Genomic DNA, 17,523 nt, shown 5'->3' with positions numbered 1-17,523 from the left:
ACTCGAGTGATTTTAAAAAATAAATAAATCGATACAGCATCTCAGAAATCGGACAGGCCATCAATCACATCAATTACACGTCTAGCCAGAGACATTGTGTGAATGTATCTGTTATCTCTGTCATATTTACACAGACACAACACACACACACAAAATAGAAGTGAACCATCAATCTCTGCTTTCACTGCCAAAACCCAGTGTTTTGACTATAATATGTGCAGACATTTTTGCAGACATGTGTAAAGCAGTGATTCTCAACCAGAGGGACTTCCAGACCACAGGTTCCAGACTGTGCTGAATTAAAACAGAATAAAATAGATCAATTGGGATCATTGTCATGGAATTTTTTTATGAAAGAAATCAGAATAATGTATGTAATGTGTGCAAATCTCAAAGATTTGTGTATATTACTTTTTTTTCAACTTTAAATAAATCAGTAGTTTAATCACATTAATGATAGTGCTAAATGATATCCAGTATAATATGAGTTCTGATCTAATGTGGCTGTGGCCTAAAACAGTTGGAAATCACTGCTGTTCTTTCCAGTCCAGTGTCCAGTTGCATAAACTGCTTAGACTAGAGAGTCATTGGATATTTTTTACATAATAAGCAAGATTGGTCTAAATGGTCTAATTAATAATCCCTGAAGTAGATTTCTCTTTGGGAAACTGCTAGTTGGTCAGACTAGTTCTTAAGAGACAGTCTTAACATAGTGGCTGTGTAAACTAGCCCCAGCTCATGTGTTCCTGCACCCCTTTCCAGCCCCGTCCGCCCCCCCACAGGAAGTGCACCTGATCAGTCTCAGCTCAACCAGCATCAAGGTGAGTTGGGCGGCTCCCCCAGCCGCCAGTCGTCACGGCAACATCGTCAGATACTCTCTGGCCTATCAGGCGGTGTCGGGTGAGGACCTGCAGCGTCACGAGGTCAAGGACATCCCTGCGGATGTGTCCAGCTATGTGCTGGAGGGGCTGGAGAAATGGACGGAGTATGTGGTGTGGGTGAAAGCGCACACCGACGTGGGGCCCGGCCCGGAGAGCGGCAGCACTCGCGTCAGAACCAGAGAGGATGGTAATGCTCGGCTCACGGGTGATCTGCTCAGATCTGCTCTCTGCACCTTCTAACTATTACCGCTGAGTCACCAAACTCACCAGCACTAACTCTGCTTCGGGTTACCTGACTGAACGGCATGAATCAACGCCTCCCTGTGTGATTCTCTTTCTGTCTTCTATTACGCTGAAGTTCATGCCTGCTGTTCCTCGCTCTTCTGTTATTAATGTCTTGCTCACGAGACAGGAGAACAGGAGCTGTGTCTTTATAGTGGAGTGAAAGTTCAGGACAGCACTGATATTGTGTTTTGTGAGTCAGTCTTTGTTGTGCGATAAAAAGACTCATGAAGGGAATGAGTGGGCGAACAGAGAGTTTTGGTGGGGTTCACATGGCTCATTGAGATGCTCCCACACAGCAACACATTCTTTTTTTAGGGAAGGTACTTATTGCTGTTGCTTAAACAAATATTATTATTACTGTTACTCACAATTCAAAAGTTTGCTATTTTTTTAATGTTAGGGTTGTTCACCAAAGTTGCATTTATTTGATAAAAATACAGTAAAGCAGTAATATTGTGAAATATTATTACAATTTAACTGTAAAATGTCATTTATTCCTCTGTATTTTCATTATTAATCCAGTCTCCAGATCCTTCAGAAATCATTCTAATATGCTGATTTGCAGCTCAAGAAATATTTCTGGTTATTATCAATGTTCAAAACAATTTTGCTGCTTCATATTTTTGTGGAAACCGTGATACTTTTTTTTCCACAGGGTTAGTTCACCCAAAAATGTCTGTCATTACTTACATTAATTAAAAAAGTAATCCATGTGACTCCAGTGATTTAACCTCAATTTTATGAAGCGGTGTGTCAACACAACACTCATGCAACATGTCATGCAAAGCAAACAAATCACTCGTGTCGCTTAAAATTGAGGTTAAACCAGTGGAGTCACATGGATTACTTTATTGATGTCTTTATCTTTCTGGGCCTTGAAAGTGTCAGTTCCGTAGGCTGTCAATGGAGGGACAGAAAGCTCTCAGATTTCATTAAAAAGATCTTAATTTGTGTTTTATGGGTTTAGAATGACATGAAGGTGAGTATTTAATGACAGAATTTTCATTTTTGGTTGAACTAACACTTTAATTCATCCTTGCTGAACAAAACTATTAATTTATTATTTTTATTTATTTACTTATTTATTAACTTGACAGATAGTGTGATCATTTGAACGATAGTGTACATTGAAGAGGAGACCGAAACTGTACTTAGAGACACATAAATTAGATTTGAGCCAGTGAGTAACCACTTTGCAACTACCTTGAACACCCTTGCAACCACTTAGCAATGCCCACAACACCCTAACATTTTAGCAGTGAGTTTTGCATGAGCAAGCACCACTCACATTTGCTTCATGAAATGTAAAAATGTAGTTACATCATACTCTGTGCGTGTTTATGTGTGTGCCAGCCTACATGTGGGGCTTGTTTAATGCTGCACATTTCTGTCTCCTCTGGGCTCAGCAGTTTGATTGACAGGTGAATGCCGGAAGTACATGTCCCTTGTCTGTTAAGCCTGTCAATCTAACAGTACACTCTCTTTCTGATATCCTATGTCTTCTATTCTTTCTCTGTATTCATCTTTGTCCTGGAGGCAATGTTTTATGAGTGGTTGCTGCCAGTGCTACTTGCAGTGGTGGTAGAGGAACATGTTTCCGTCCTCTCTCTCTTAAGCAACTGCTGTTCTTTCCGTTTCATTTGAACCCATCACATGCTGCCCTCGTGAAATCGGTCCCTTTGATTTTACAGGATCAACACTCATTCCTTTAATCTTTTCCTACATCATCCCAGGACACTTACAACATTAATGTTGTGTGCTACTGCTTTTTAAGAGTCACTTATGTTCTCCAATCAGAAAAATCAAACAACATCAAACCTTTTTTTGTTACTAGGCGGTTGCTATGGTGTTTTTAGTGAGATGCTATATGTTCAAAAGTTTGGTCAGATTTTTAAGGTGAACAGTAATGTAACCTTATGTAAGCTCATATTGCACCTAAATATGAGCAATAGTAATTGCAAGCAAAACTGTGAACACTAAATATTTGTGTTGTCCTTGAGGCCTGTTTTAAAGTTGATGCACTAAACTTGGAAGATGTTGAACCTTATATGCGTTATTCAGTTTCATTTCAGGTTCTTTTGGAGGGTTATTAATCAGGCCAAAATGAGATAAATCAAGCTATTGAGTTTTCTCTTGCATATTCTTGGGAGAATAATGTGCTGTGGTGGCTGATAAGGCTTTAACGGCGCTGACAGAAAGTGAAAAAAGGAGACTGCAGGTGCAGCCATTGATAAATTAGCTGTGCTTTTTATCTGTAAACTTTTCCATTGGTTCTTCTTGCCTTTTCCGCCCATTCAGAGAAGCTCGCTGACATCCATATTCATCAAGAAGGAATGTTGCAACGAGATCGTTCGTTAGCGAATCCTGAACAGAATATTTTTTTTTGTTTCCTAATTTGTGTATTCTCATAAATCAAAGGTTTGAGACTTTCTGAGCTTGATTCGCCAGAGCTATGAATGTCTTTTACGCAGGAAAGCAAAGTAAATGGGTAGTTTGTGCAAGTTCACAGCACACAGAGTCTGAATGCATCAGGAAAGCAGAGCTGTATTTCTCATTAGAAACTCTCACAGAAATGTATTACCTTATAAAAACACCCCATGTGTTGTTCTTTGTGCTGCATATTAGCAGATTATGATTAGATGCGGTCTGTGATGCGTGAAGCAGGTCGCAGTAGACCATATCTTGTTTTCACCCTTCCTGCATGAGGCTGGGCTGAGAACCCTTATGGGCCATTTCGTGGTCTCAGGTGATCTCTGATCTTTATCGTATTATGGATCCATCGCTCTTCCAGCCAGCACATGTGTAATTTCCATGTGATATTACCTTCATGCCTGGAACTCTGGGTGATGTGCTTTAAGAGCTCGAGTGGAGTGAAGTGGCTGTGAACACAGAGCGTATTGTGAACCTGTCCCATCTGTTTCCATGGAGATGTGGGGTGAGAACGAGAAAATGAGCAAGTGAAAGTTGAGAGAGCATGAGAGAGCAGAGTCAAACGTCAGGATGGAGCAGAAGCAACTGGAAAATTTGAGGAGCAAAGTACGCGCTTTCATCCCTCAAAGGAATGTTATGCGTTCAATAGGAGTAAAGCTATATTGACAGCACTTGTGGCATAATATCGATTACCACAGAAAATAATTTGTCCCTGAGTCCCTTAGAAATTATGATTGATAAAACACTTACAAAGTTAGTATGCAGACAAAAATATTAAAATTAGAACTGCACATTTATTCAAAAATAATAGTCTACGGTTCTCAACCGGGGGGCGGGACCTACTAGAGGACTACAAGGTGGTTTAAAATTATTTTAAAGCTTTTTTATATTTAAAGATTTTTGGCCCTCTAGCGGTTAATAAACAGAACTGCACGCGTCTTGTGGAGAAACATTCTAGCCGGAGCTTTTTTTTTTATTTTAAAATGATTGACTTTTCTCTGTGTATGTCTATGGCAAGTTATGCAGTTACTGTGATACTCTTCGGCGAGTCCTACCAGTCCGGTCTGAAATTGTCCGAATATAAAAACTTATTATAAGTGTATCATAATGATTCAGGATAAGACAAAAACACAGTTTGGAAAATGGATTCATGTTGTATATTCTCATTATATAATTCTGGTAAATTTTTAACACAAAAAAGTTGCGGACTGCAGCTTTAAATAACACAAAACAAGGGTTAAAATCAGCTAAAACAGCTAAAAAGTGTAAACCATGAAGAGCATTACTGGGATTCTGGAATTTAACTATGTAAAATATTTATAATTATTTTTTGAATTATTCAGTCTTACACATGTTAAGTGATAGCTACCTGGAAATTTCTGTTTATGAGTAAAAAATATTAATAAAAAACATTGTAATTACAAACTAGAAAAGTCATATTAATTTATTGGTAATAAAAAATATAAACCACAAGAGCATTATTGGAATTCTGGAATTTAATTATGTAAATTATTTATAATTATTTTATTTAATTATCTTAATATATTGCCACTATGCAAATAAATTGTACATCTCTAATTAAAATAAACATATAAAACATAAAAATAGCCCCCCTGTGGTGAAAATCAAGTTTTTTAATGTTATTTAGATGTCTATGTGGTGTATTTAATATGCTTTAATATGTGCAAATTCATAAGTCAACACCATTGCGGAGTATTTTCTATTTAAAACTGCAGTGAAAAAAAGACCAGCAGTTTGAAATCTGGTGTTTCTGACATCACAAACTACCTTGTAACCAACAGTGTTGGGCACGTTACTTTAAAAAAGTAATTAGTTATAGTTAGTTACTTCTCACACATAGTAACGGAGTTAGTAACTGAGTTACATCATTAGAAAAGTAACTAATTACCAGGGAAAGTAACTGTTGCGTTACTTAAAATTTTTTTTTTTAAATATGTCAAATAACTTGAATGCCCCCAATATTAAATATAAGTCTAAGAATAAATTATTCTTGATCCGACTCGTGACTCATGATCCACTCTTGCTTATGAAATTGGTGTTGGTATAGCCATCAAAGAAAATGTATTTTCATATTTATGTTTAAATAGTCCTATGTTATGTTTTAAGTTAATTTACTTAATTATGAAAAGTGAACAGCATGAGTAAGATGCATCATAAGATGCGCAATATATCGGGAGGCATGGAGTGGGTCAGACATGATTTTGACCACTTCATTAAGTTTTGTTTCAAAGAAAGCCTTTCTTTAAAGTGAATTTCGTTTTGTAAAAATTGTATCTTAATTTTAATCAGTGTTTCATCAACCAATTGCCTGGATTTAATAAATAAGAAGCAAATATAGCAGACAATATAATCATGGCAAGTGCGGGTGCGATCACTGGCGCGTGAACTGGATTGCGACTTATAGGCTAAATGAACCGAAACTCAGCGGCTGCTTGCCTCACATACATGAGAAATATATTTATAGAAAGCTTGAAATATCTAAAATTGAAAAGAAATAGGCTACTCTGATTACATAGCTAATCCGAATGAAGTGTAGGCTACATTCTCTCTCTAGGCTCGTCCAGTATCCGGAGATGATGAGAGTCAGCAATGTCAACTTCATCTTCGCAGCCGACACTGATTCAGAAAACATTATTTTATTAATAAACAATTAAAATGTCTCCTTGCTGTTTTTGTCACATTCATAATCATTAATTTTGCCAGTTCTTTGTGGCAAGCTTTATGCATGCGCTATAGCTTATATTACGATCATTATTATGGTTTATTCTGTCCAGTATTTAAGAAATTAAATTAATATAAATGCGATTAGTCAACTAATGGCTTAAATGAATTATGTTTCTGGAGGTGCTGACAGATTGGAGTTGCTGTTTATCGCAGTAGATAAGACATGCGAACCAGAAAAACGCTTACATTTGACTAAAAGGTTTTTGTCTTTGTGCTCAACTAAAGTGAAATAATGAGCATATTTCCACTTTGAGAAACTTGCCTTGTTCTCGCCTTGACTCGCTATGACTGCAGCACATACTTCACTCTAAAAAATGTTTGGTTAAAAACAACCCAAGTTGGGTTAAAAATGGACAAACCCAGCAATTGGGTTGTTTTAACCCAGTGGTTGGGTTAAATGTTTGCCCAACCTGCTGGGTAGTTTTATTTAACCCAACTACTGATTAAAAATGACTATATGGCTGTCAAATAATAATCAAAAGGTGTACATTTATTAATAAGCCATTTAATAAATGTTTATTGTTTATTATTCATTATCTTATTAATAAATGCTCATTTATTAAACATATTAATAAATGTTCATTTCCAGCATATTTTGGGTTCATTTTATGCAAGCAATACAGTAATTTTTATACAACAGTTGAGTTAAATAAAACTACCCAGCACGTTGGGGAACATTTAACCCAGCCGCTGGGTTAAAACAACCCAATTGCTGGGTTTGTCCATTTTCAACCCCTACTTGGGTTGTTTTTAACCCAGCATTTTTTAGAGTGTTGAATAAATGGAAACATGCCCACAGTGCGTCTTAGTGTTAACAGTGGTTGGCATCCACCAATCCTACAATACGTCACTGCTGTAAACAGGTTATGCTGTAGGCTACACACCTCGGCCAAAATTAATTAATTAAAAAAGTAACGCACAACGCACCATATGGTAACGGTAACAGAGTTAATTTATTTAAAAAGTAATGCGTTACAGTATTAGTTACTGTCAAAGGTAACTGCGTTACAGTAACGCGTTACTAGTAACGCTTTACTGTCCAACACTGGTAACCAATCATGTCAATGTGCCGGCAGGCTTTAACATATCATTAACCATGACCGCTCTGAAGCAGGTTTGTATAACATTAGCAACACATTATTAGCTGTTTGATAACTTTGTCAAGAAAAAGGCTAATCATATTAATTACCGTTATGTGTCTGACATTGTAAAAAGCGATACCATTGTGCAGGGTTTACCTCAGTAAGTTCACCGAGTGGATCTCTTGAACTCGTGCGAGTGAGTGGAGGCCGAGCTAATTAGCATATCCATATATCCTCATATAATAAATGAGGCAAGGGTGTAGAGTTACATTCAGGCTATTTTAAGGCATGAAGTTTTTTTTTTCACAAGAATAATGTTTAAATGTCTAATTTTGGTGATCAAAGATGAGTTTTAAGGGATAAAATGATTGACTACAGGGGGACTTTGAAAAGAATAAAGACAGGATAAACGTGCATGTTAGTATGAGCGTGAGAGAATCAAATGCTGTCCTTGTCTGTGTAAAGTTATATCTAACCTTTATTCTTCAATGAACACATGAAGCCAGTAAACCAGGCAACTATCACATGACAATTCATTCTGCTACACCAGCCTAGTTTACTCCCATTGTAAGATCAAACCTGTAACTACTTTTTTCTCTGTGGTAGTAGATATTACGCTACAAAGGGTGTCGATTGAGCTTAACTTGTCACAAACTTGAAACCACAAGGTGAACATCTCAGTGTTTCGTTACAGGTCACACATCTTCTGAGGAACACAATAGTTTTGTTATCTGTTTTCAGGCATTGACTTGTTTCCCCTCTGAAGGTCAAGGCTGAATTCCAGCGAGCGCCAAGCACATTTATACAGTTAAATGACTCCAATTAAGTGCAGCCTATTTTGCTGACGTTCAGCACTTGAGCCTCATAGATCTTCTGTGCTCTGAGCTGTTACTTCTGGGATGGGAGAGGGTGTTCTCTATCTGGTTATTAATCTCTTAATGCTGGGCTTTTTAACCTTCACTCCTGTCTTCCCTCCCTTCGCTGCCTCCTCTATTGACTATCAATTGACTGTCATTAACATCTACTGAACTGCTGCTCTCTTGCACTCATGTCAGATTGGTATTCAGCCCAAACTCCAGGGGGAGCTGAGCTGGCTTCCTCCACGAGACGTGTGCGAGAAGCGTTATGTGGGTTTGGTGAAGCCTGTCTCCCAGGCTCCTCGATGCAATGCATTTGAACTTGTAAATTGTGTGTTTTTTAAGGAATAGTTTCCTTAAAAATGAATGCTTAGTCTTCATTTTCTCACCTTCATGTCGTTTCAAACACTGATTGTTTACATGCAATGAAAGTTTATGAAATCAAACTCAAAAATAAACAAAAAGCTGTTATATTAGCCATTATGATTTAGGATGCATTCATTTTACTTCAAAGCATCTCCTGCCTTGTTTCACATACACTGAGAAAAATTTGGTATAGATATAATTGTCCTTTTGCAAAGACCCGCCCCCCTTAGTTACTGTTGCTTTGTCCGACAAGCCATGGTGCCGTCACGCCACACAGAGTGGAAAAATACATTGCGGAACGAAGAGGACACTGACAACACATTGACAGACAAGACAGAGCAGGTTACTTATTATATGAAACAAAGTCCCAGCTTTTAAAATGTGTAATTTTTTTAAGAAATTTGAACAATAAAAACCGTTTTGTGGATCTTTAATGTGTCGTGACAGATTGCTGTAGCGCCTCAGCTCAAGCAGCTTCCTACTAGTTAATTTATAGCATCAAATAAACATGAATGAACATGAGAAGCTGTTTTTCAAGTTCAAGTCCGCCGAGGTTAATCTTCTAACTCCTGACTGCTTTGTCAGACAAAATGGCGGATTCGGTGTTATGATTGTAAATTTCACAAACAATTATAAAGAAATGGTAAATAACATTTAATTAAACATTAAAAGTTCTAAAACATACAGTTACATAATAATACATAATAATCTTTGTTTTATTTACAACTTTGAAAAATAATTTTTGAAGTGTTTATTTGAAAAAACAAGTTTGGAGTAACATGAGGTGAGTAAATGAAGCCAGAATTCTCATTTTTGGGTGAACTATTCCTTTAATTTTTGCAGGCTGTTGTGAAATGTAATGTCTAAAGTGAATTATGGAGGGTAGATAATAGAACTTAAAAGCTGTTTAAAATGTGTTGGCTATAGCCTGGGAGCAGGTTTGTACCTTTCACCGACCCATGTGTGTTGTGAGTGTGTGATTAAGCATTAAACGTGACTTCTCTACCTCCCACAGTGCCTGGCGCCCCTCCACGCAGGGTTGAGGTGGACAACGTGAACTCCACAGCCCTGCGGGTGTCATGGAAACCTCCTCTGCAGCAGAAGCAGCACGGACAGATCCGCGGCTATCAGGTGGTTTACTCCCGGCTGGAGAACGGAGAGCCACGCGGGCAGCCCATCATACTGGACGTTGCCCTACCTGAGGCGCAGGTACTGAAATATCACATGTAAATTTGTACAATGTGCAACCAACTTACATTGTATATGGATGCCCAAGTTTTTACGAAAATATTTATTTCGGTCCTCTTACACTCTAAAAAGAACTCCAGGGGACCTATAACACAATTTAAAAGGTTAGTTCACCCAAAAATGAAAATTCTGTCATTTATTACTCACCCTCATGTCATTCCACACCCGTAAGACCTTTGTTCATCTTCGGAACACAAATTAAGATATTTTTGATAAAATCCGATGGCTCAGTGAGTCCGGCATTGCCAGCAAGACAATTAACACTTTCAATGCATAGAAAGCTACAAAAAAGATATATTTAAAACAGTTCATGTGACTACAGTGGTTCAACCTTAAAGTTATGAAGCAACGAGACTACTTTTTGTGCGGCAAAAAACAATATAACGACTTTATTCAACAATATCTAGTGATAATTATCTACCAAAGTCACGTCCCCCAGTGGTGAACCATTGAAATATCGAAACACTTATGACGTAATGGAGCTTCGTTTACTGAAATCACATGACTTTGGTAGTTTGATACACGCTCCGAACCACTGATTCGAAACAAAAGATTCCTAAAGCTTCGATGCTTCATGAATCTGTGTTCTGAAATCGCCCATCACTAGATATTATTGAATAAAGTCGTTATTTAGTTTTTTTGGCGCACAAAAAGTATTCTAGTCACTTCATAACTTTAAGGTTGAACCACTGTAGTCACATAAACTGTTTTAAATATATCTTGAGTAGCTTTCTATGCATTGAAAGTGTTAATTGTCTTGCTGGCAATGCCGGACTCACTGAGCCATCGGATTTTATCAAAAATATCTTAATTTGTGTTCCGAACATGAATGAAGGTCTTGAGGATGTGGAACGACATGAGGGTGAGTAATTAATGACAGAATTTTCATTTTTGGGTGAACTAACCCTTTAAATAAATGCATGATTGCAAGTACACAATTCTAATTTATTGATTTAATTGAACATTTTAAGCTGTGGCATTTTGGGATCAACCGGATCATCCAAATTTTAAAGCATGTAATTTGATACATAATATGTTGGTTGGTTTGTAATAGTCATCTCGATCAGACAAAAGTGAAGTCAGAGAACAAGTGGGAAGTGTTTTATTCATAAGAGTGTAATTCCAGCTTTCAGAGGGATGATCCAAACTCACCGAGTGGTATTCAAATGAAGTAAATATTAATATATATATATATATTTGAGAGAAATTCATTTTTGATGAAATGGATCAGGAGCTGTAGTTGTGCTCTAATCCTTACTGAGTATTCATGGGAGAGTGCAGTGGGCTGTGGAGAGCTGCTATAGGGGGAGACGTGAACATCAGGAGGATTGTTATTCAGCGTTTAGCTTGCAGCAGCACGTCGACTCCAGGTATCTGCCTCTCAGTGAGCCTACTGGAGTGTGTGTGTGTGTGTGTGTGTGTGTGTGTGTGTGTGTGTGTGTGTGTGTGTGTGTATACGTGACAGGGAATTACATAGCATGCATGACTTGCAGCATGCGTAATGCTAAGAGACCTGTGCCTCGTGAATGTCAAAACTCAACGTACAGAACGAGATGCTCAGTCAAACTATAGAAAAGTTCAGATGCGCCCTCAAAGGATCTGCCTCGTTCCTGTTGGCTGCCCTCGCTGCTGCGTTCGCTTCTGTTGGAGACTGTTCCACACATTCACACGTTCATTTTGGTGTTTCTTTTACCCTTCCAGCAGATAAAACTTGGAACTGTTTTTCCATTCATCAGCTGCATTCCTGTCTTATCTGTACGGATACAAGGGGTCTTGAGCAAGTTTCTTGAATCTTTGCTCGTTTGTTTTTATTATCAGATGAACACATTCACTCAAGCATCTTAAAGTCATAAGTCATTATACATGGAAATCTATTTGTCACACTAACTTGACAGTTTGCATAAATACATATACATTTACTCATCAATCACAGATCAGAAAGGTCTTATTGTATGTTCTATCTCGATCAGTTCAGTTTTAGATTACTATTAGATTAGTATACTTTACTTTTTTTGTGGCAAATGCTGTACTTTTGCTGCCAAAACAGTGAGAAATTAGTAAAAGATAATTAGTAAAATTACAATATTTGTAATTAGAAGAAATGAACATTCTTTTTTATTTGCTTAACTACTTGTATAAATTTTTATTATTATTATTATTATTCAAATTCCTTGCATTTTATTTTTTGTTGTTTATTGTTTTTTTTTTGTTTTATTGTTGTCTCAAAATATATATATATAACAACGAGAATACTTTTTGTGCAAAAACAAAACAAAAATAATAACTTTACAATTTTCTCTTCTGTGTCACGCTGTTTATATCCAGCCCTTCCAGGTTCTACGTCAGAACGCCGACTCATTATTGGCTGGCTCCTGCGTCAGCATCACATGCAAGTGTCGTGCTGCTCAGGTGATCAGCTTTGGCCAATACTGAGCCAGCATTTGGGCGTAAACACTGAAGCCTTCACTATGCTTACTGAGACATCTACGTAACAATAATGACAGGGGAGAGAAGAGATTGTTGAATAAAGTCATTAATTTTGTTTATTTTTTGCGCACAAAAAGTATTCTCGTTGCTTTATAAAATTAAGGATGAACCACTGCAGTCATGTCGACTGTTTTAACGATGTCTTTAGCACCTCTCTGGTAGTGTTGCTTTCGTCAACGAAAATTATGACTAAATATCGTCGTCAACGAACCTTAATGACCTGATGAAAACGAGACGAGACACAACGTAAATGCTGGTCATGTGATGATGACGATAATGAAATGTATAATGCTATATTGTTGACGAATAAAAACAAGACTAAATGTGGTTTACAAAATAAAAACTATGCTAAAATATCTCTTCATTTTCATTAACCAAAACGAGATGAGACGAAATGTTATAAAGTTATTTTAGTCGCGTTATTATTATTATTTTGCAGTATTTCTGTTTCCTGTGTCTCACTTCAGGGGCTGCATCAGGTCGCACTGCGCAGACGCAGTCGACGTCACTTACTCTGACATAGAGAAAGGGACCGAGATGTAGGTAAATATGTAGATTTCACATGCTCATAACTTAATGAAAAAATTCACAGATCATAGAAAATGCACATCATTATTTAAAGCAGATTCTTACGATTAAAATGAATCCAAAATCAACATAATATATTGCGTTGATCACAAGATATTACTCATAAGAATAATTTAACATACTTGGCTAGGAACATGTCTCTCATCTTTCCTGGATGCATTGTATATCCAATGTTCCCGGACCCATCAATGTTCGTTTTCCAACGTGGAATAACACAAAATAGTTATCATCTTAAAGCTTAAGCTCAGCTTTTTAATGCATCTAACCATTTCGAAAACTCCTAACGAGTGCTGAGAAGTGCCTCTAAACCGGAGTTTACCGCCCGTGTGCGCCATCTAGCTGCAAAAAATGAATAACACTTTATCACCACAAAATTTGAAAAAGATGCAGCTCACATGTAGGAGAGCATCACCAAAAAAGAATTTCTCTGATCTTATTGCCTTCCTGAGTTATTCCATGTCAAATAAAAAAAATGAAAAATTATAAAATGAAATATATATATTGACTTTTATCAGCAGTTTTTCAGCATGAAAATGTCCAAATGTAATGTAATTTATATTTTCTAAAACATTTAAAAGTGTTCTATCAAACGATACCTACCTTTTGACTCTCCTTGCTACAGTTTTGGAGTTATGAGTCTTTACTTTTGTGTTTGTCGCTCAGAAAAATAAATAAATAAAAAAACCCTAAAAAAGCCTTCGGGTCTAAAAGGGAAAAGTGACATCTCAAGGCATTATAAGGTATTATCTATATAATGTAGGAAACAATATAATAAGATAACCTTGTTTAAAATGGGTTTGGCTAAAAGAAAATTTTAGTTTTGTCTATACTACTAGGTACTATACTATATTGATTGGGTTAAATAGAATTGCATTACCTCTCGGAATTCATAAAAAAATATCTTAATTTGTGTTCCGAAGATGAACGAAGGTCTTACAGGTGTGGAACGACATGAGGGTGAGTAATTAATGACGGAATTGAGTCTTCAGGTTCAAAAGTGAAACATTGTGGAAAAATTAAGGTACACTCTAAAAAATGCTGGGTTAAAAACAACCCAAGTTGGGTTGAAAATGGACAAACCCAGCAATTGGGTTGTTTTAACCCAGTGGTTGGGTTAAATGTTTGCCCAACGTGCTGGGTAGTTTTATTTAACTCAACTGTTGTATCGCAAAAATTACTGTATCGCTTGCATAAAATGAACCCAAAATATGCTGGAAATTAACATTTATTAATATGTTTAATAAATGAGCATTTATTAATAAGATAATGAATAATAAACAATAAACATTTATTAAATTGCTTATTAATAAATTTACACCTTTTGATTATTATTGTTGCCTCTAGTAATTATGTGTCTGATTTTTAATTTCTCACCTATTTTGGATTCATTTTAAGCCAGACATATAGTCATTTTTAATCAGTAGTTGGGTTAAATAAAACTACCTAGCAGGTTGGGCAAACATTTAACCCAACCACTGGGTTAAAACAACCCAATTGCTGGGTTTGTCCATTTTCAACCCAACTTGGGTTGTTTTTAACCAAACATTTTTTAGAGTGTAAGATAAGATAACAAAAGTTGACATAATTTACAAGGGAAAAAATGAATCAAACAATAGTTATTGTAAGTAAAGATGATGAAATCACCATCATGATCTCTGTCTATGTCGATGGATCTTCTTTTTTGTTTCTGGCATTGTGTAATGAAGGCCAGCTGGGCGCTGGAGCATTTTCTCATTAGAATTGATAAGCAGCAGTTCGTTTGCTTGTTCTCTGTTCAGGAATGCCAAATGGAGCATGTTCTGTCCTATTTGGGCCTCAGGGAGTGGGTGAAGAGATGAACGGAGATGAGATGAGTTTGGGCTGAGGCCGGCTCACTCATACATCAAATCCACGTGTGATGGATTGAATCTGTGTGGTGTGTGCTGAATCATTTTGAGTGGCCCGTTCTGTCAGGCTCAGAGGCTGATGACTGCTCTCTCTCGCCACCCAAGCGTTTGCCCATGCCCATGTTTATGGCTGCCATGTCCTTGTCTGAACAATATGAATTGGCTCTCGGCTGTCCATCCTGATGAAGTCTGTCTAGCAGTTATGCTCTTTTCTCTTCACATACTCAACACCCCTAAAACAGAAGTGAACCTGCACATATTATGCTTCAGTCTCTCTTTAATAGCTGGTCTTTTTGCCTGCTCTCCCTTGACCAATAAAAAAAAACCTAATACAATGATGTGAAACTTTAAGACATCATGGGTATATACACTGCTACATAAAGGCTTGATTAGCTGCTGCCTCCCACGGCTTTATGGGAGTTTATATGGCTCTAACATAGTCAACAAAAAAAAGTCCCACAAACAGCTTTTGTCTTATCAAGAATCATTTGTGGCTGTGTTGTTTCTTGATTTGGCTAAAGCTGTTTGGAGATTAAAAAATAAAAAAGTTACAGATTTTTTGATCATTGTGTGGGCTCAGTGTTGTTATTAACTAAAACTATTAACTGAAATTAAGCTGAAATAAAATATAAATATTAGATGAAACTTAAAAAATTTAAAAGAATTTTGCATTTGCAACTAACCTAAATTAAATAAGTTGAAATACTGAAATTACTAAAACTGAAATAGAAGTACATTGAAGTACAGGTGCTGGTCATATAATTAGAATATCATCAAAAAGTTGATTTATTTCACTAATTCCATTTAAAAAGTGAAACTTGTATATTATATTCATTCATTCATTACACACAGACTGATATATTTCAAATGTTTATTTCTTTTAATTTTGATGATTATAACTGACAACTAAGGAAAATCCCAAATTCATTATCTCAGAAAATTAGAATATTGTGAAAAAGTTCAATATTGAAGACACCTGGTGCCACACTCTAATCAGCTAATTAACTCAAAACACCTGCAAAGGCCTTTAAATGGTCTCTCAGTCTAGTTCTGTAGGCTACAAAATCATGGGGAAGACTGCTGACTTCAAGCTGCTGACTTTTTTCCAAAAGATGACCATTGACACCTTGCACAAGGAGGGCAAGACACAAAAGGTCATTGCAAAAGAGGCTGGCTGTTCACAGAGCTCTGTGTCCAAGCACATTAATAGAGAGGCGAAGGGAAGGAAAATATGTGGTAGAAAAAAGTGTACAAGCAATAGGGATAACTGCACCCTGGAGAGGATTGTGAAACAAAACCCATTCAAAAATGTGGGGGAGATTCACAAAGAGTGGACTGCAGCTGGAGTCAGTGCTTCAAGAACCACTACGCACAGACGTATGCAAGACATGGGTTTCAGCTGTTGCATTCCTTGTGTCTAGCCACTCTTGGACAACAGACAGCGTCAGAAGCGTCTAAAGACAAAAAGGACTGGACTGCTGCTGAGTGGTCCAAAGTTATGTTCTCTGATGAAAGTAAATTTTGCATTTCCTTTGGAAATCAGGGTCCCAGAGTCTGGAGGAAGAGAGGAGAGGCACACAATCCACGTTGCTTGAGGTCCAGTGTAAAGTTTCCACAGTCAGTGATGGTTTGGGGTGCCATGTCATCTGCTGGTGTTGGTCCACTGTGTTTTCTGAGGTCCAAGGTCAACGCAGCCATATACCAGGAAGTTTTAGAGCACTTCATGCTTCCTGCTGCTGACCAACTTTATGGAGATGCAGATTTCATTTTCCAACAGGACTTGGCACCTGCACACAGTGCCAAAGCTGCCAGTACCTGGTTTAAGGACCATGGTATCCCTGTTCTTACTTGGTCAGCAAACTCACCTGACCTTAACCCCATAGAAAATCTATGGGGTATTGTGAAGAGGAAGATGCGATATGCCAGACCCAACAATGCAGAAGAGCTGAAGGCCACTATCAGAGCAACCTGGGCTCTCATAACACCTGAGCAGTGCCACAGACTGATCGACTCCATGCCACGCCACATTGCTGCAGTAATTCAGGCAAAAGGAGCCCCAACTAAGTATTGAGTGCTGTTCATACTTTTCAGTTGGCCAAGATTTCTAAAAATCCTTTCTTTGTATTGGTCTTAAGTAATATTCTAATTTTCTGAGATACTGAATTTGGGATTTTCCTTAGTTGTCAGTTATAATCATTAAAATTAAAAGAAATAAACATTTGAAATATATCAGTCTGTGTGTAATGAATGAATATAATATACAAGTTTCACTTTTTGAATGGAATTAGTGAAATAAATAAACTTTTTGATGATGTTCTAATTATATGACCAGCACCTGTATATCTAAAAAACAAACTCATAAAAATGACAATTGCACATAAAATCACTAAAACTAAAAATGTAAATAATACTAAAATAACAGGTAGCTTTTTTTCAGTGCACTTTATTCCTTTTTTTTCTTTTAATGCATTTCCCTCTGAAATAATTATTCAGCTGATTCATTTTCACTATCCAGTCAGTTAATTACACATGCATTTTTTTTTTCCCTACAGTGTGACTTGTTGCATATGGTTTCATTTAGATAGCCATCACATCGCAGACATAAAATGGGCTGTGAATCTTTTTTCATGTTGACTCTACAGTAAAATGTGTAATACTTCACTCTGAT

General features: G+C 37.0%; 1 protein-coding gene across 6 annotated transcripts in view; it reads left to right on the top strand.

The window, feature by feature from the left end:
• Positions 1 to 17,523, top strand: part of ptprfa (protein tyrosine phosphatase receptor type Fa) — a 274,429-nt gene that overhangs the window by 194,294 nt on the left and 62,612 nt on the right. For 4 of the 6 annotated variants that reach the window (XM_067374744.1, XM_067374745.1, XM_067374743.1 and 1 more), the window contains 2 exons: positions 763 to 1,068; positions 9,662 to 9,855. In XM_067374744.1, the coding sequence (XP_067230845.1) occupies positions 763 to 1,068; positions 9,662 to 9,855 (500 nt within the window). The remainder of the gene's footprint in view (positions 1 to 762; positions 1,069 to 9,661; positions 9,856 to 17,523) is intronic. The other 2 variants (XM_067374747.1, XM_067374746.1) reach the window with 1 other exon arrangement.

Source organism: Chanodichthys erythropterus, chromosome 21 (assembly GCF_024489055.1).
Source record: "Chanodichthys erythropterus isolate Z2021 chromosome 21, ASM2448905v1, whole genome shotgun sequence".
NCBI classification, from domain to species: Eukaryota; Metazoa; Chordata; class Actinopteri; order Cypriniformes; family Xenocyprididae; genus Chanodichthys; species Chanodichthys erythropterus.
Note: the sequence above shows the minus strand (reverse complement) of the source record. Positions and strands in the feature narration are given on the sequence as shown.